Below are 20512 nucleotides of genomic sequence, written 5' to 3' on the forward strand. Positions count from 1 at the left end.
AATCGATAGAAAAAGAGGGAATCCTCCCTAACACATTTTATGAAGCCAGCATCATCCTGATACCAAAGCCAGGCAGAGACACAACCAAAAAAGAGAATTTTAGACCAATATCCTTGATGAACATTGATGCAAAAATCCTCAATAAAATACTGGCAAACCGAATCCAGCAGCACATCAAAAAGCTTATACATCATGATCAAGTGGGCTTCATCCCTGGGATGCAAGGCTGGTTCAACATACACAAATCAATAAATGTAATCCAGCATATAAACAGAACGAGAGACAAAAACCACATGATTATCTCAATAGATGCAGAAAAGGCCTTTGATAAAATTCAACAACGCTTCATGCTAAAAACTCTCAATAAATTAGGTATTGATGGGATGTATCTCAAAATAATAAGAGCTATATACAACAAACCCACAGCCAATATCATACTGAATGGACAAAAACTGGAAGCATTCCCTCTGAAAACTGGCACAAGACAGGGATGCCCTCTCTCACCACTCCTATTCAACATAGTGCTGGAAGTTCTGGCCAGAGCAATCAGGCAGGAGAAGGAAATAAAGGGTATTCAATTAGGAAAAGAGGAAGTCAAACTGTCCCTGTTTGCAGATGACATGATTGTATATCTAGAAAATCCCATTGTCTCAGCCCAAAATCTCCTTAAGCTGATTAGCAACTTCAGCAAAGTCTCAGGATACAAAATCAATGCACAAAAATCACAAGCATTCTTGTACACCAATCACAGACAAACAGAGAGCCAAATCATGAGTGAACTCCCATTCACAATTGCTTCAAAGAGAATCAAATACCTAGGAATCCAACTTACAAGGGATGTGAAGGACCTCTTCAAGGAGAACTACAAACCACTGCTCAATGAAATAAAAGAGGATACAAACAAATGGAAGAACATTCCATGCTCATGGGTTGGAAGAATCAATATCGTGAAAATGGCCATACTGCCCAAGTAATTTATAGATTCAATGCCATCCCCATCAAGCTACCAATGACTTTCTTCACAGAATTGGAAAAAACAACTTTAAAGTTCATATGGAACCAAAAAGGAGCCCACATCACCAAGTCAATCCTAAGCCAAAAGAACAAAGCTGGAGGCATCACGCTACCTGACTTCAAACTATACTACAAGGCTACAGTAACCAAAACAGCATGGTACTGGTACCAAAACAGAGATATAGATCAATGGAACAGAACAGAGCCCTCAGAAATGATGCCACATATCTACAACTATCTGACCTTTGACAAACCTGACAAAAACAAGCAATGGGGAAAGGATTCCCTGTTTAATAAATGGTGCTGGGAAAACTGGCTAGCCATATGTAGAAAGCTGAAACTGGATCCCTTCCTTACGCCTTATACAAAAATTAATTCAAGATGGATTAAAGACTTAAATGTTAGGCCTAAAACCATTAAAATCCTACAAGAAAACCTAGGCAATACCATTCAGGGCATAGGCGTGGGAAAGGACTTCATGTCTAAAACACCAAAAGCAATGGCAACAAAAGCCAAAATTGACAAATGGGATCTAATTAAACTAAAGAGCTTCTGCACAGCAAAAGAAACTACCATCAGAGTGAACAGGCAACCTACAGAATGGGAGAAAATTTTTGCAACCTACTCATCTGACAAAGGGCTAATATCCAGAATCTACAATGAACTCAAACAAATTTACAAGAAAAAAACAACCCCATCAAAAAGTGGGCAAAGGACATGAACAGACACTTCTCAAAAGAAGACATTTATGCAGCCAAAAAACACATGAAGAAATGCTCATCATCACTGGCCATCAGAGAAATGCAAATCAAAACCACAACGAGATACCATCTCACACCAGTTAGAATGGCCATCATTAAAAAAGCAGGAAACAACAGGTGCTGGAGAGGATGTGGAGAAATAGGAACACTTTTACACTGTTGGTGGGACTGTAAACTAGTTCAACCATTGTGGAAGTCAGTGTGGCGATTCCTCAGGGATCTAGAACTAGAAATACCATTTGACCCAGCCATCCCATTACTGGGTATATACCCAAAGGACTATAAATCATGTGCTATAAAGACACATGCACACGTATGTTTATTGCGGCACTATTCACAATAGCAAAGAGTTGGAACCAACCCAAATGTCCAACAACGATAGACTGGATTAAGAAAATGTGGCACATATACACCATGGAATACTATGCAGCCATAAAAAACGATGAGTTCATGTCCTTTGTAGGGACATGGATGAGACTGGAAAAACATCATTCTCAGTAAACTATCGCAAGGACAAAAAACCAAACACCGCATGTTCTCACTCATAGGTGGGAATTGAACAATGAGAACTCATGGACACAGGAAGGGGAACATCACATTCCGGGGACTGTTGTGGGGTGGGGGGAGTGGGGAGGGACAGCATTAGGAGATATACCTAATGCTAAATGACGAGCTCATGGGTGCAGGAAATCAACATGGCACATGGATACATATGTAACAAACCTGCACATTGTGCACATGTACCCTAAAACCTAAAGTATAATAAAAAAAAAAAAATCTTAATATTTCAGAAATTCTAAAGTAAATTGTGTTATACTAATTAAATAATAAGTAAAATTATTTTTATTATACTTTAAGTTCTGGGGTGCATGTACAAAACGTGCAGGTTTGTTACATAGATATATATGTGCCAGGGAGGTTTGCTGCACCCATCAACCCGTTATCTATGTTAGGTATTTCTCCTAATGCTACCCCTCCCCTAGACCCCCACCCCCTGACAGGCCCCAGTGTGTGATGTTCCCCGCCCTGTGTCCATGTGTTCTCATTTTTCAACTCGCAGTTATGAGTGAGAACGTGCGATGTGTTCCGTTTTCTGTCCTTGTGTTAGTTTGCTGAGAATGATGGTTTCAAGCATCAACCACGTCTTTTATTTTTTTTTATTGTCACTCATTAGCTCTAAGTTCTTTGAGGACATGATTTATTCTTTACTAAATCTTTGTATTCTCTCTACAAGACCTAGAAAACTGTTTTTTTTCTTGTAACCAGTACTCATATGTTTACCAAATAAGCAAAAAGAGAATATTTTTCCAAATGCAATTTTACATGTGAGATCTCAGAATTCTGATGCTACTATAAAAAAGGATTAAAAAGAGAAAATTTACTGTTTACATTAATGGGAAATGTGATATTAGGATATTATAAATATTTTAAACAAAGCTATTGGGTAAAATATAATCAAACTAAATAAGATATATACCTCAAGTTCTCTAGAATCTTTTTTATCCAAACAATTTCTCAGACAAATGAAAACAGAAAGTTATTCTCACGTTGTGCATTAGAAGGGATCCTGGATTACAATCTGTGCCCTCATTCTAGCTCTACAACTCCCTGACTTGTGCTTGGGATCTAGAATTTAAACCCTGATAGTCTTACTTTCATGATCTATAAAATAAGGGAATTTCTAACTAAAAGAGACCAGAAAGATTACACAGACCAGCAATAAAGTTCTACAAAGATAAGCCAATGACACTTCATATATGGTCCCTAGCTTGTTGGACACCTTAGAGTTTACTCTTACCGGGTTTTGAATTAATCTAAAATTATAAATCATTTTTTGAGTCTTTATTGAAATTCTATATGCTTTTATTTTTATACATGGTATTAGTTAAGTGAGTTATTAGGACTTAAAAAATGATACTAATAACTACTTTATTACTAGAATTTATTGAGGTCTCCAATTCTATGCTAAAAACAAAAATTAATGCAGAAAAATCAACACAAATATAATTGAAATGCTGCAATTTTCCAGCAATCATTATATTCATGAATGCCTTGACTGATAAAGGTATTATTGATGATAGCATTTAATTACTGCTCTTTATTAATTTTTAATTATGTTACTATTAGTTTCATTCATGTTATCTGACTTGTCCCTGGTTGTATCTTTCAATGTACAATGATAGTTATTTGTCTCAATGCATTTTTGCTCAGCTTTTAAATAAAAATTGTATAGATGGACAGTCTCTAAGGTACAATATATATTTTCCACACTGTTTTTGCTAAAATAACTATATTCATAATGTCCCCAGGTATGCTTTATTATTTCTTTGCAAAGATTTTGCATGACTTAATAATTTGCAACACGCTATTAAAATAAAATTCTGAGATATTTGAAGCTTATAAATCATTGTTTTAATACATAAAATCAAGTATAAAGTGCATTATTATTTTTCCAAAAATTTGCTTTAGCAACAAATTATTTCCGTATTAATAAATTTTGAAAACAGAATTTGCTTTAACAATACATTTGCTGTAATTTGTTTTAAATTTTTAGCAACATTTTCATTGCAAATATTTTCTTTCCTCTTTTTTTTAAAATCCTGGAGCTTATTTTACTTGAACATAGTAGCAAGCATTAATAAGTGGATTGTAGTTCCTTTTCCTTGGACTAAAAGGACTATACTTAAAAGAAGAGAATGTGTAAAAAAAAAAAAAGAAAGAAAAAGAGAGAGAATAATTAATAGAAATCATTCTACAAAGCTAGTATCCCAGTTAATACTTACAAATATTTTTTTTTTTGGCAGTAAAAATAGTATTTTAGTCCACCATCTCCTGCCCTCCCCTCCCCTCACAATTCCCAGTACACTTTTCCCGTCTCGTTCCCACAGCAACGTTACAATCAGAAAAAAACAAGTTTCAGGGGGCAGGATTGGACTGGACGGGGGATGGGATATGGGTAAAAACAGTCAAATCACAATAGGAATTTTTCAAAATAGGTTATTCCACTTAGTCATGATCTTCTCCCTCATCTTCAGGTTCTCATTTTCTCTTCTGACCCCTTTCTTCTTCACCAAGCTCTTCTTCATCTTCCTCGCCATCTACCTCTCCATTGTTACAACCTTCTTCATCCTCCTCCTCCTCTCCACTCACGTCCTCCTCTTCACCTTCCTCCTCCTCATCCTTGCCCTCCTCATCTTCCACTACCTGAGCATCTTCATCATGCTCCTCCTCATCCTCATGCTCATCCTCCTCCTCGTCATCCAGGCCCTTCACGTAGCCCTCAGTATCCGAGTCAGGGGCCTCCTTGTGGTCCCAGTAACAGCCATGGAGATATGTTAGTTGCAGGAGGAGCTTGAACATGTTTTCTCGGTAGTCGTTCAGGTTGGTTACTTCGCAATTGAAAAGGTCTAAGCTCTTGAGCTTTTCTAACTTTTTCAGTGGCTCTACTGTGCTGAGGTCTTTAATTTTGTTGCCACTTAAATTTAGATCCGTGAGGTTTGGATACTTTTCTGCCAATACTTCCAGGCCCCCTGAGACTCTTAGTTCAAGCTTCTTAAGTTTGTTTAACTTTGGTAAGTTTGAGATTGAGGTGAGGCCTCCGCTGATTGTACTTAAGCATTCCAGTTCTTCAAATTCATCCGTCAGGCCTTTGAGTTTGCCTTCATTCGACCGACTGTTGTCCACGGCAAGTTCTTTCACATCAGAGGGCGCCCTGTTCCGCAGCTCTAAATGAATCCATCTGCCCATCTCCACCTCTCGTGCTCTCTCTCTGCAGAGGCTCTCTGCCAGCCGAATTCAATCAATAAACCTCGAACCCACGACCCCACGTTTTAGGACTTTGAAGACTCAAACAGCTCCGCTCGGTTCTCGAGCCCCAATATTTACAAATATTATAATAAAGGGATTGATAAGTAACCTGGGTCAAGCAGAACAATTATTCAAGTATACAGATCTTCCTAGTAAGAAGGTAGGTGTGTGTGACTAAAGGAAATCTTATCTGATGCTCACATTGATAATCTGTGAATACACAAGGCACTCCCCTCTACACTACTTACTTTGAATCAGCCTTCACGAGTACCCATTTTTCTTTTTACTTTTAGAGACATGACATGGGATATCTTTGAATCTACAGACTAGGTTTAAAGCGACCTCAGAATATGCATCACAGATAGTAAATAACACAATGAACCATGAAAGACATATTTCGGTGACATCTCCCCTCAAATGAAAGAATAAAATGCCAAAAACATCCTGTAAAAAGCTAAATCTAGGAGAGAGCCAAGATGGCCGAATAGGAACAGCTCCGGTCTATAGCTCCCAGCGTGAGCGACGCAGAAGACAGGTGATTTCTGCAGTTCCATCTGAGGTACCGGGTTCATCTCACTAGGGAGTGCCAGACAGTGGGTGCAGGACAGTAGATGCAGCACACCCTGCGCGAGCCAAAGCAGGGCGAGGCATTGCCTCACTCAGGAAGTGCAAGGGGTCAGGGAGTTCCCTTTCCTAGTCAAAGAAAGGGGTGACAGATGGCACCTGGAAAATCAGGTCACTCCCACCCTAATACTGCACTTTTCTGATGGGCTTAAAAAATGGCACACCAGGAGATTATATCCCACACCTGGCTCGGAGGGTCCTATGCCCACAGAGTCTCACTGATTGCTAGCACAGCAGTCTGAGATCAAACTGCAAGGCAGCAGCGAGGCTGGGGGAGGGGCACCCACCATTGCCCAGGCTTGCTTAGGTAAACAAAGCAGCCCAGAAACTCCAACTGGGTGGAGCCCACCACAGCTCAAAGAGGCCTGCCTGCCTCTGTAGGCTCCACCTCTGGGGGCACGGCACAGACAAACAAAACGTCAGCAGTAACCTCTGCAGACTTAAGTGTCCCTGTCTGACAGCTTTGAAGAGAGTAGTGGTTCTCCCAGCACGCAGCTGGAGACTAAGAACAGGCAGACTGCCTCCTCAAGTGGGTCCCTGACCCCTGACCCTGGAGCAGCCTAACTGGGAGGCACCTCCAAGTAGGGGCAGACTGACACCTCACACAACTGGGTACTCCTCTGAGACAAAACTTCCACAGGAACGATCAGGCAGCAGCATTCGCGGTTCACAAAAATCCACTGTTCGGCAGCCTCTGCTGCTGATATCCAGGCAAACAGGGTGTGGAGTGGACCTCTAGCAAACTCCAACAGACCTGCAGCTGAAGCTCCTGTCTGTTAGAAGGAAAACTAACAAGCAGAAAGGACATCCACACCAAAAACCCATCTGTACATCACCATCATCAAAGACCAAAAGTAGATAAAACCACAAAGATGGGGAAAAAACAGAGCAGAAAAACTGGAAATTCTAAAAAGCAGAGCGCCTCTCCTCCTCCAAAGGAATGCAGTTCCTCACCAGCAACGGAACAAAGGTGGATGGAGAATGACTTTGACTAGTTGAGAGAAGAAGGCTTCAGACGATCAAACTACTCCGAGCTACAGGAGGAAATTCAAAACAAAGGCAAAGAAGTTAAAAACTTTGAAAAAAATTTAAACGAAAGTATAACTAGAATAACACAGAGAAGTGCTAAAAGGAGCTGATGGAGCTGAAAGCCAAGGCTCGAGAACTACGTGAAGAATGCAGAAGCCTCAGGAGCCGTAGTAATAAACTGGAAGAAAGGGTATCAGTGATGGAAGATGAAATGAATGAAATGAAGCGAGAAAGGAAGTTTAGAGAAAAAAGAATAAAAAGAAACAAACAAAGCCTCCAAGAAATATGGGACTATGTGAAAAGACCAAATGTACATCTGATTAGTGTACCTGAAAGTGACGGGGAGAATGGAACCAAGTTGGAAAACACTCTGCAGGATGTTATCCAGGAGAACTTCCCCAATCTAGCAAGGCAGGCTAACATTCAGATTCAGGAAATACCTAGAACGTCACAAAGATACTCCTCAGGAAGAGCAACTCCAAGACACATAATTGTCAGATTCACCAAAGTTGAAATGAAGGAAAAAATATTAAGAGCAGCCAGGGAGAAAGGTCGGGTTACCCACAAAGGGAAGCCCATCAGACTAACAGCAGATCCCTCAGCAGAAACTCTACAAGACAGAAGAGACTCGGGACCCATATTCAACATTCTTAAAGAAAAGAAATTTCATCCAGAATTTCCTATCCAGCCAAACTAAGCTTCATAAGTGAAGGAGAAATAAAATACTTTAGAGACAAGCAAATGCTGAGAGATTTTGTCACCACCAGGCCTGTCCTAAAAGAGCTCATGAAGGAAGCACTAAACATGGAAAGGAACAACCGGTACCAGCCACTGCAAAATAAGGCCAAATTGTAAAGATCATCGAGGCTAGGAAGAAACTGCATCAACTAACGAGCAAAATAACCAGCTAACATCATAATGACAGGATCAAATTCACACATAACAATATTAACTTTAAATGTAAACGGGTTAAATGTTCCAATTAAAAGACACAGACTGGCAAATTGGATAAGGAGTCAAGACCCATCAGTGTGCTGTATTCAGGAAACCCATCTCATGTGCAGAGACACACATAGGCTCAAAATAAAGGGATGGAGGAAGATCTACCAAGCAAATGGAAAACAAAAAAAGGCAAGGGTTGCAATCCTAGTCTCTGATAAAACAGACTTTAAACCAACAAAGATCAAAAGAGACAAAGATGGCCATTACATAATGGTAAAGGGATCAATTCAACAAGTGGAGCTAACTATCCTAAATATATATGCACCCAACACAGGAGCACCCAGATTCATAAAGCAAGTCCTGAGTGACCTACAAAGAGACTTAGACTCCCACACAATAATAATGGGATATTTTAACACCCCACTGTCAACATTAGACAGATCAACGAGACAGAAAGTTAATAAGGATATCCAGGAATTGAACTCAGCTCTGCACCAAGCAGACCTAATAGATATCTACAGAACTCTCCACCCCAAATCAACAGAATATACATTTTTTTCAGCACCACACCACACCTATTCCAAAATTGACCACATAGTTGGAAGTAAAGCTCTCCTCAGCAAATGTAAAAGAACAGAAATTATAACAAACTGTCTCTCAGACCACAGTGCAATCAAACTAGAACTCAGGATTAAGAAACTCACTCAAAACTGCTCACCTACATGGAAACTGAACAACCTGCTCCTGAATGACTACTGGGTACATAACGAAATGAAGGCAGAAATAAAGATGTTCTTGGAAACCAATGAGAACAAAGACACAACATACCAGAATCTCTGGGACACATTCAAAGCAGTGTGTAGAGGGAAATTTATAGTACTAAATGCCCACAAGAGAAAGCAGGAAAGATCTAAAATTGACGCCCTAACATCACAATTAAAAGAACTAGAAAAGCAAGAGCCAACACTTTCAAAAGCTAGCAGAAGGCAAGAAATAACTAAAATCAGAGCAGAACTGAAGGAAATAGAGACATAAAAAACCCTTCAAAAAATTAATGAATCCAGGAGCTGGTTTTTTGAAAAGATCAACAAAATTGATAGACCACTAGCAAGACTAATAAAGAAGAAAAGAGAGAAGAATCAAATAGATGCAATAAAAAATGATAAAGGGGATATCACCACCGATCCCACAGAAATACAAACTACCATCAGAGAATACTACAAACACCTCTATGCAAATAAACTAGAAAATCTAGAAGAAATGGATAAATTCCTTGACACATACACTCTCCCAAGACTAAACCAGGAAGAGTTTGAATCTCTGAATAGACCAATAACAGGCTCTGAAATTGCGGCAATAATCAATAGCTTACCAACCAAAAAGAGTCCAGGACCTGATGGATTCACAGCTGAATTCTACCAGAGGTACAAGGAGGAACTGGTACCATTCCTTCTGAAACTATTCCAATCAATAGAAAAAGAAGGAATCCTCCCTAACTCATTTTATGAGGCCAGCATCGTCCTGATACCAAAGCCAGGTAGAGACACAACCAAAAAAGAGAATTTTAGACCAATATCCTTGATGAACATTGATGCAAAAATCCTCGAGAAAATACTGGCAAACCGAATCCAGCAGCACATCAAAAAGCTTATACATCATGATCAAGTGGGCTTCATCCCTGGGATGCAAGCCTGGTTCAACATACACAAATCAATAAATGTAATCCAGCATATAAACAGAACCAAAGACAAAAACTACATGATTATCTCAATAGATGCAGAAAAGGTCTTTGACAAAATCCAACAACCTTCATGCTAAAACTCTCAATAAATTAGGTATTGATGGTACGTATCTCAAAATAATAAGAGCTATCTAGGACAAACCCACAGCCAATATCATACTGAATGGGCAAAAACTGGAAGCATTCCCTTTGAAAACTGGCACGAGACAGGGATGCCCTCTCTCACCACTCCTATTCAACATAGTGTTGGAAGTTCTGTCCAGGGCAATGAGGCAGGAGAAGGAAATAAAGGGTATTCAATTAGGAAAAGAGGGAGTCAAATTGTCCCTATTTGCAGATGACATGATTGTATATCTAGAAAACCCCATCGTCCCAGCCCAAAATCTCCTTAAGCTGATTAGCAACTTCAGCAAAGTCTCAGGATACAAAATCAATGCACAAAAATCACAAGCATTCTTATACACCAATAACAGACAAACAGAGAGCCAAATCATGAGTGAACTCCCATTCACAATTGCTTCAAAGAGAATAAAATACCTAGGAATCCAACTTACAAGGGATGGGAGGGACCTCTTCAAGGAAAACTACAAACCCCTGCTCAATGAAATAAAAGAGGATACAAACAAATGGAAGAACATTCCATGCTCATGGGTTGGAAGAATCAATATCATGAAAATGGCCATACTGCCCTAGGTAATTTATAGATTCAATGCCATCTCCATCAAGCTACCAATGACTTTCTTCACAGAATTGGAAAAAACTACTTTAAAGTTCGTATGGAACCGAAAAAGAGTCTGCATCACCAAGTCAATCCTAAGCCAAAAGAACAAAGCTGGAGGCATCACACTACCTGACTTCAAACTATACTACAAGGCTACAGTAACCAAAACAGCATGATACTGGTACCAAAACAGAGATATAGATCAATGGAACAGAACAGAGCCCTCAGAAATAATGCCGCATATCTACAACTATCTGATCTTTGACAAACCTGACAAAAACAAGCAATGGGGAAAGCATTCCCTATTTAATAAATGGTGCTGGGAAAACTGGCTAGCCATATGTAGAAAGCTGAAACTGGATCCCTTCCTTACGCCTTATACAAAAATTAATTCAAGATGGATTAAAGACTTACAGGTTAGACCTAAAGCCATAAAAACCCTAGAAGAAAACCTAGGCATTACCATTCAGGACATAGGCATGGGCAAGGACTTCATGTCTAAAACACCGAAAGCAATGGCAACAAGAGCCAACATTGACAAATAAGATCTAATTAAACTAAAGAGCTTCTGCACAGCAAAAGAAACTACTATCAGAGTGAACAGGCAATCTACAAAATGGGAGAAAATTTTTGCAATCTACTCATCTGACAAAGGGCTAATATCCAGAATCTACAATGAACTCAAACAAATTTACAAGAAAAAAAAAAACCATCAAAAAGTGGGCAAAGGACATGAACAGACACATCTCAAAAGAAGACATTTATGCAGCCAAAAAACACATGAAGAAATGCTCAGCATCACTGGCCATCAGAGAAATGCAAATCAAAACCACAACGAGATACCATCTCACACCAGTTAGAATGGCCATCATTAAAAAGTCAGGAAACAACAGGTGCTGGACAGGATGTGGAGAAATAGGAACACTTTTACACTGTTGGTGGGACTGTAAACTAGTTCAACCATTGTGGAAGTCAGTGTGGCAATTCCTCAGGGATCTAGAACTAGAAATACCATTTGACCCAGCCATCCCATTACTGGGTATATACCCAAAGGAATATAAATCATGCTGCTATAAAGACACATGCACATGTATGTTTATTGCGGCACTATTCACAATAGCAAAGACTTGGAACCAACCCAAATGTCCAACAACGATAGACTGGATTAAGAAAATGTGGCACATATACACCATGGAATACTATGCAGCCATAAAAAAGGATGAGTTCATGTCCTTTGCAGGGACATGGATGAAACTGGAAATCATCATTCTCAGTAAACTCCTGCAAGGACAAAAAACCAAACACCGCATGTTCTCACTCATAGGTGGGAATTGAACAATGAGAACACATGGACACAGGAAGGGGAACATCACACTCCGGGGACTGTTGAGGGGTACGGGGAAGGGGGAGGGATAGCATTAGGAGATATACCTAATGCTAAATGACGAGCTGATGGGTGCAGCACACCAACAAGGCACATGGATACATATGTAACAAACCTGCACATTGTGCACATGGACCCTAAAACTTAAAGTATAATAATAATAAAAAAATTCGCAGTGGCTCACGCTTGTAATCCCAGCACTTTGGGAGGCCGAGGCAGGCGGATCACGAGGTCAGGAGATCGAGACCACGGTGAAACCCCGTCTCTACTAAAAATACAAAAAAAAAAATTAGCCAGGCGTGGTGGCGGGCACCTGTAGTCCCAGCTACTCGGAGAGGCTGAGGCAGGAGAAGGGCATGAACCCGGGAGGCGGAGCTTGCAGTGAGCCGAGATTGCGCCACTGCACTCCAGCCTGGGCGACAGAGCGAGATTCCGTCTCAAAAAAAAAAAAAATAATAATAATAATAATAATAAAATTTAAAAAAGCTAAATCTATCCTTTATTGGTATCATCATGAATTGTGAATTTTCCACTTCCGACTAACAATGTGATCTTGGTTGTATCTGTTCTGTCAGATTATAACTAAAAGCAAAGTATCTAACTAGGTTTAGATACTGCAAGTGGTAGAGGAATAAAATTTGAATAGCATGTATGTTTATTTAGAGAGTAATAATTTTCTACTTTCTGAGAAATTTATATTTTTAATGAGCAAGGAAAATACTATTTCTAGTGTTAATTAGTTCTTACACAAGGATCATGAGATGGTTTTCAGCAGGTACTAGTCATATGTCCTACATTGACAAAATATGCTATATTAAAAAATAATATTTCCCTAAAACAATCTTTTCACAGGCTATGGGATTTGTGGAAAAAACACTCAGGAAGAAGATAAATTAATATAGTGTTCTACTGAGAAGTTAGCAGCACAGGCATTAGGAAATTTGTGTCTGAGCTGTAATTCCACCAGGAAACATTGCAGAAGCCTTGAGTAAATAACATTTTTTGCTTCATTTTCCCCATCAGTGACTTGGGAATAGAAGTATCATTTCATCTTGTCTCATACTATGTCCCATAACCAAAAGAAGGGCTCAAAATCCTAAAAGGCTAAAATTCCAGACAAACAGAAATACATTCCCTGAAACTCTTACTATAAGAATATTAGCAATAGATTCAAAAAACTAAAAGGTCAAAATTCTAGGCAAATAAAAATACGTTTCCTGAAATCCTTACTATAGGATATGAGCAAAAGATTCAAATAAAACAAGCAAGAGTAGCTAGAAAATATCACAGATTCCACTAGAAAAATGTTTATGGATTTTAATAATCCTATTCAGTTTACTGACTAATGTGTGCTCAGATTGATCATATGTTCCAAATCCTATAACCCACACATAGCAAGAACACTGAGGTAATTGAAAGAGCTTACATAAACTGTCTTGAAAGTAAGACTTGCCTTGTGTACTTCTCAAATAGTTCCATTCTGTACACCCTCACTGCCACTACTGGATTTCAAACTTTCAACATTTTCTTTTACATAGCTTATACAATAAACTTTTCACTGTCATTGAACTCTATCTTGTTTTGCTTCCCACAGATTCATCTACCACACCGACATCAAAATCAAACTTCTACGCCGGGCAGGGTGGCTCACGCCTGTAATCCCAGCACTTTGGGAGGCCAAGGCAGGCAGATCACCCAAGGTCAGGAGCTCCAGACCAGCCTGGACAACATGGTAAAACCCGGTCGTTACCAAAAAAAATACGTTAGCCAGGTGTTGTAGAGCCCGCCTGTAATCCCAGCTACTCAGGAAGCTAAGGCAGGGAATCGCTTGAACCCAAGAGGCAGAGATTGCAGTGAGCGGAGATCACTCCACTATACTCTAGCCTGGGCAACAGAGCGGGACTCTGTCACACACACAAACACACACACACACAGAGAGAGAGAGAGAGGAGAGGAGAGGGGAGGGGAGGGAGAGGGGAGGGGAGGGGAGGGGAGAGGAGGGAGGGAGAGGAGAGGAGAGGAGAGGAGAGGAGAGGAGAGGAGAGGAGAGGAGAGGAGAGGAGAGAAAAAAAATCAAATTTCTAAGGTGTAGATATGACCATTTTATTTCCCTGCTTAAAGTTTCAGTAGCTCCCCAGTGGCTTCCCAATATCTTGTCATGACATATATGGGGCTCTGTGCCCTTGAACCTACATATGTCTTCAGTCTTTGCTCCCATGGCACAGTACTTCTGTGTGCTCCAGCAAACTATTGGAAGTTCCCAGGAAGGCAGGCTACTTTTGTGCCTATGTACCTTTGGTTCTTTTGCTTTTTCCTGGGACCTCCTTGCAATCTTTAGTTGCCTTTGGTTACTTTTCCTTTAAGCACCAGTTAAGATATCCCTGCATTCGGAGAAGCACACCTTCTCTGCACTCCTATGCATGGTACATATGTTTGTATTACTGCATTTACCACCTTGTGTTATTTATTGTGTATTTGGCTCTCCCTCTATAAAGACTTGTTCATCTTACAATTTGGATTCCTAGTGTCTATTATATTATTTACTGGCAAGATGCCTGCAAGATATCATTGTAAACATTAAATAATCATTTTGAGCTCTTTCCCAGAAGAAAAATCAAGGATGGCATCAGTCCTAATATGATTACCATATCTAAGATGCACTTCTCTACCCTCTAACATATTGTGCTCTGAGTTATGCTTAGACAGTGATTTACCATTTCTAAATATAACTGGTACCTGTTTCCTGCACATAAGTCTTGCATAACTGGTTCAAGTTTATTTATTTTTCAGGGTATAGTCCTATAAAATATGTCTTCGTCCTTTACTTTTCCTACCATGGCCTTTTATCTAACACACAGATAAAATGTTTGTAAACTAAATGGATCTCACAATTCCCTTTCTTCAAAAATGTTATACATTTCTTTAACGATTTATTCTTCAAATATTGTATGACTTCTACAGCCCAAGCATTAAGTTTATAACAGTAAATAAGGGAGAAATATCCCTCCTTTAATGACCCAGGTATCCTAGTAAGAGTAAAGAAAGAAATAAACAAAGTAGATAATTTCAGAAAGTATTAAGTGCTAGGAAGTGAAGAAAACAGAATGATGTTCTCTATGGAGCAGCCATAGGTGTATGCAGGTGAATGGTTGGAAGATCTTCCTGAGAGGGTGATGACTGAGCTAAGATCCAGTAAGGACCTGGACTGGAGAGCATTCCAGGCAGAATGAAGAGCCAGGACCAAGACCACGAGGTGGAAACAGGCTAACAGAAAGAAAGCCAGACCACGAGGCAGAAACAGACTAACAGACAGAAAATCAGGTCGACTTGGCTAAAAAGAGTGAGCTAGGGGAAAGCATGGTGGGAGAAACACGGTTGCTGAAAGCAACTTGTATTTTCTTGGCTTTAGAAACCAAGAAAATGCATTTGGGTTTTATCTTAGCATAATGAAAAGACATGTAAGACTTCTGAACACGAAATCTGACATGTTTTACACGACATGTTTTACATGGTTTTGTTTTTTGTTTGTTTGTTTTGTTTTGTGTTGTTTTGTTTTGAGGTGGAGTCTCGCTCTGTTGCCAGGCTGGAGTGCAATGGTGCGATCTCGGCTCACTGCAACCTCTGCCTCCCAGGTTCAAGCAATTCTCCTGCTTCAGCCTCCCTAGTAGTTGGGACTACAGGCACGCACCACCACACCCAGATAATTTTTTTGTGTTTATAGTAGAGACAGGGTTTCACCATGTTGGCCATGATGGTCTCCATCTCTTGACCTCGTGACCCGCCCTCCTGGGCCTCCCAAAGTGCTGGGATTATAGGTGTGAGCCACCGTGCCCGGCCAAGACTGATTTTTTAAAATGAATTTTAAGTAGGACAAGAGTTGGGAGGCTATTGTAGCAGTATAGTCAAGACATGTTAGTGGTCTGGAAAGGGAGAATAATGGATACAGACTGAAGATGACTTGTTAACAAATTGCACATGAGAAGCAAGGTAAAGAGATAATTAAGAATAACATACGGGTACTTGCTTTGAGCAGCTAGAGGGATTTGGTGTCATCTCAATGGGGAATAATAGGGAAGGAACAAATTTAGGGACAGAAATTCAGTATTTTGTTTGTAGAAAGGCTAGCTTGAATTTGATGTCCAAATTCCTTAGTATAATGTATAAGGCTTTAACTTTTTTACTATGACGTATAAGCAAATTCCTAAAATATTAAGGCAAGAAAAAGAAAAATGTAGCTAACTATTCTTTCCTTCAATGAAATAGATACTTTATGTTTCTACTCAATTAAACAAATATTTATTGAGCATTCACAGCCAGAAACTATGGCAGACTCTAGGGCTATAGTAGTGAATGAAATGAAAATATATCAGCTCTGCTGGAACTTGCAACTGATAGGGAAGAAAAACATGCAAAAAATTATGCTATGTGTTTATGAGAGTTACATAAGAAAAAGTTTCAGTATGGGAGCCAAGAGCTTAGGGAGTTGACCTTGATTTCGAGATCAGGAAAGCCTGCCCAAGAAAATGTCATTATGTTTAGATGATTTGAAGGATGAACAGGCATTGTCTTGTCTAAGCTAACGAGATGGTGGAGGGGGAGTTCCAGTCAGAGGACGTAATCTACACCAAAACCCAAAAGTGAGAGAATGCAGTAGATATTATGAACTATAAAATGTTCCATATGACTGTATCTTAGAGTGTAAGGGGCAAAAGTGGTGTGAAATATGGTTGCAGAGGCAGGAAGAAGTTATGGAGTATGTTGGTAAGGAAATAAAACACTTAAAGCGGAAGAGTGGTATAAAATAATTTGTATTTTTAAAAGACTAGAATGTGTAAAAAGTTAATTTTCAAAAAAACCCTCATTAGGCAGATTTTGTTATTATCCCCATTATATATGTTAGAAAATCAAAGCTTAGGCTGTTTCAGAAACCTGTTCAAGGCATAGCTAGTACTCAAACTAGGATTTAAATCAAATTGGATTTGATTAAAGTCCATGCTTTCCCACTATGCCTTGCTGCTTTATAATCTGTTAGTTCTTTCTGCTGTATCTACACAATGGTAGTCGTAGTTCTCGAATATTTCCTACTATTTGCTTATGCCATTTCGTAAAACGTAAAAGCATCCTTCAAGATACTGGAAACATGGATTTACTTATCAAACTATAGTAACTGTAGTGGGACAATATTTTGAGGTAGTCAATGTAATGTTTATTCTCTTAGTTCCTTTTGACCTATATCCATCCACCATTAAACCAAAATGGTGAAACACATAAAAATGTACACACACACACACACACATACAGACACTGACAGAAAGAGAGAGAAAGAGAGAGAGAGAAAATAACAGAGCAAATTGAGTTTCTGATTTTGGAGCTGTTCACCCCCTCTCTGCTTGATATAGACAATAGTAATGAAAGCCCTGGATTTCAGTGCCTAGAATCAGACACCCAGTGGGGTTTTATGGGATTTTTAGAGCTTTATTGTAAAAATCACATTTTAAACATTGGCAGACTCAAACAGCTTATATCAACCACAGGGAAGGAAGGATGTATAATAATGGAGCAATTTTATTGGACATTCAGGAAAGGGAAAGAAGGAAAGAGAGGGATGGGGGGTGTGTGGCTGTGTGTGAGAAAGAGAGAGAGAGAGAGACAGAGAGAGGGAGAAACTTATTTTGCTAATTTGGCTCATTCTATTGTGGAGAATTGGTAAATCGAAAATCTAATGGGGTAGCCTGGCAGCCTGGAGACTCAGCAAAGAGTTGCCGTTCAAATCTAAAGGCTGTCTATTGGTCTTGTTCCTTCTTACTCCATGGAAGATAGTCTTTTGTTCGATTGCAGTCTTGAACTGACTGAATGAAGCCCACCTACATTAAGGAGGGTAATCTGCTTTACTCAAAGGCCAGCTGTTTCAATGTTAATTTTACCACCCTCACCCTATGCCAAAACCAAAACAAAACAAATAAACCTTCATAGAAACATCCAGAATAATGTTTGACCAAATATGGGTACCATGCCCCTGCCAAGTTGACATATAATATATCCATCACTGAAGGACTTTGAAAATAGTAGAGATTGGCCTGACCTTCAATCTGGACTCTAGGGAAAACACCCTCGCTTGAGAGTAGACATCATTGTGAAGTAACCTTGAGAAGAAAGTAAAAGAAACAAAAAAGCTGAGACTGAACTAAAAATGGGAAGTAACTGGGTTACAATTGTAAAATGTGTTTTGTTCTACTGTCATGTTTAAAAACAGATCTACAGAAAAGTTAACTTTAATTATAAGGAATAAAAATATGTATTTACACATCTGATTTACACTTGTAATTCTAAAATTATGACTTCGCTGCAGTGTTCTGGGCATCACTCTACTAGTACCCAGTCCCTGTATTAGAATTGTTTGATGTGACTTCTTTTTTCCTTACTATATATGAGAAACAGGCTTGATTATCTTTATGTGTCTAAGCATGTTTGATAGATGGGTGCTAAATTGAAGTATGTGGCATGAAGTCTCATCAAACGTCAAAAATTCTCAGATTTAACGTCATTTCATCAAAGTAAAAAACAACAAACTGATAGTTCACCATTATGAACATGGTTAAAAGTAGAACAAATATTAGAAATCGACATATAAGAGCAGTCAAATAAAAAAAAACTGTTTTTCACTTACAAAAATTGTTTTGGATGAGTAACGTTTTTCTTCAGATTTTAGACATGTACCTCCACAAAAGAATCCATTTTTAAAAAATCACGACTTTACTTTTTGCTCTTTGAGACAGCCAGGCAAAGGGAAAATAATATGAGCTTTTTACATTGTGTGAGTCACATTTTACTGTAAGTACAGGACATATTTTGCCAGTGAAAAATGACATTAAATGTGTCATTCTTTGTTCAGTAGCAATGACCCAGTTATAGCTAACCATTTTGTGCTAAAAACTTTGTGCCTAATGAAATATGCAAGAAGCTTGTCTGATTCAGAAACCGTGGAATCCTGAAAATGCATACTATGACAGGCATCAGGAAGCTGGTAATGGTTGAGGCTGTGAAAAGAATGTCAAAGGTAATGCTGAAGGTGTCAAAAGACAATTCAGAGCCAAATACTGAGAATTTTCTCTGCAGTGACACTTCCAGCCTTATTCAGCTTCATCAGAAGGTAATTTATTCAAAGCCTTGTAAACTTAAATGGGAGCATTAAATATTTAATTTTACAATTACAACATTAAATTCTCTTGCCATTTCAGCATTTTGATGTCTCTGTACAATCAAGAAGCCTAATTTCTTTTAGTATAAACAGTTAAATAAAATAGTATTCAATTATGTTTTTAAAAAAGAGATCCAAATGCAGTGAACATTTATTTTGAGACAATGTCTTAATTCTTATGTAGTGTTTTACTGTATCCATTCCTTTGATTTACTGACTTTAAATCTACTATTCTTATTTTAATCCTATATAAACACTTCATTCTTAATCCCATATAAAAGATTGATACTCAGAATTCATTTCATTGTTAGTAATTGACAGACAAGAAAACAATCTATGTATAATGATTATATTCTGCCACTAAGTAATGATGAGAGCTTATATTTACTGAGCAGTCAATATGTCCTCAAACTGTGCAAAGAACTTTACTTATTTTATTTACTGTTTATAAAACATAATAGTATAGGCATTATTGACACTTGTATTTGAAAAACTAAAATAAGGCTTATGTAGGATAAGTTGCCCAGAGTCATATGGTGGAACCTGGGCTTGAACTCGGGAAACTCCAGGGCAAACTCGCTACTATAAACAGTTTTGCTGGGGAATAAACTAACAGGAAACAGGCATGTCCATTGTCCTCAATTGATTGCCTAAGAAAAAGAAAGATTTTAAAGTTTTCTATTTAATTTAAAATAACCAAAATTGTTCTAAATGAGTAATCGACATAGGTTCTATCAATTTAGTGATAGTATGAAGATATAATTTGTTTGTTTTCTTTGAAATACTTGCTAGAAATTTGAAACATTTCTGTTATTTCTTTGCTCTTACTACCCAAGGTTGAGCCACAGTTGTCTACTTAAAAAAAAAAATCTAACTATTCTTGAATTTAATTTAACCTAGAGTACTATATCTCTACAACCATAAAAAATAGTGAAAAATAATTTGTACGGTAGCCAAAGAAAGGAAAATCTAACTGAACTAAACAATTTGATAAAATTTTTCAGAATGATATACTTCATAGTAATATCTTCTGAGCAGTATACAATTAAACTCAAACTTCATTAACAATGACCATTAATAATAGGCTCAGCTTTAACAATATGAAACAAAAACTACATTCAAAAAATACTTGAAACTGTAAATGACCCACTCTATTAATCTATTCTACTCTATTTGGTATTCTTAGATTTCTTCTTCTGAAGACTAAAAGTAACATGACATCCCATCCCCCAGTTATCTTTGTTAAAAAGTGAAAATGAAAAATAATAAATATTTTGGCTGGGCACAGTGG

At 38.5% G+C, this 20512-nt stretch overlaps 2 protein-coding genes across 2 annotated transcripts in view; both read right to left on the minus strand.

Annotated features, from left to right (window-relative positions):
• Positions 1–20512, minus strand: part of MARCHF1 (membrane associated ring-CH-type finger 1) — an 861096-nt gene that overhangs the window by 673009 nt on the left and 167575 nt on the right. The gene's annotated exons all lie outside the window — the stretch shown is intronic.
• On the minus strand, positions 4661–5849 carry ANP32C (acidic nuclear phosphoprotein 32 family member C). The gene has a single exon (XM_003257922.4). The coding sequence runs from the start codon at positions 5520–5522 to the stop codon at positions 4815–4817; it is 708 nt and encodes a 235-aa protein (XP_003257970.2). The 5' UTR covers positions 5523–5849; the 3' UTR covers positions 4661–4814.

This window comes from Nomascus leucogenys, chromosome 7b (assembly GCF_006542625.1).
Source record: "Nomascus leucogenys isolate Asia chromosome 7b, Asia_NLE_v1, whole genome shotgun sequence".
Classification (NCBI taxonomy): domain Eukaryota; kingdom Metazoa; phylum Chordata; class Mammalia; order Primates; family Hylobatidae; genus Nomascus; species Nomascus leucogenys.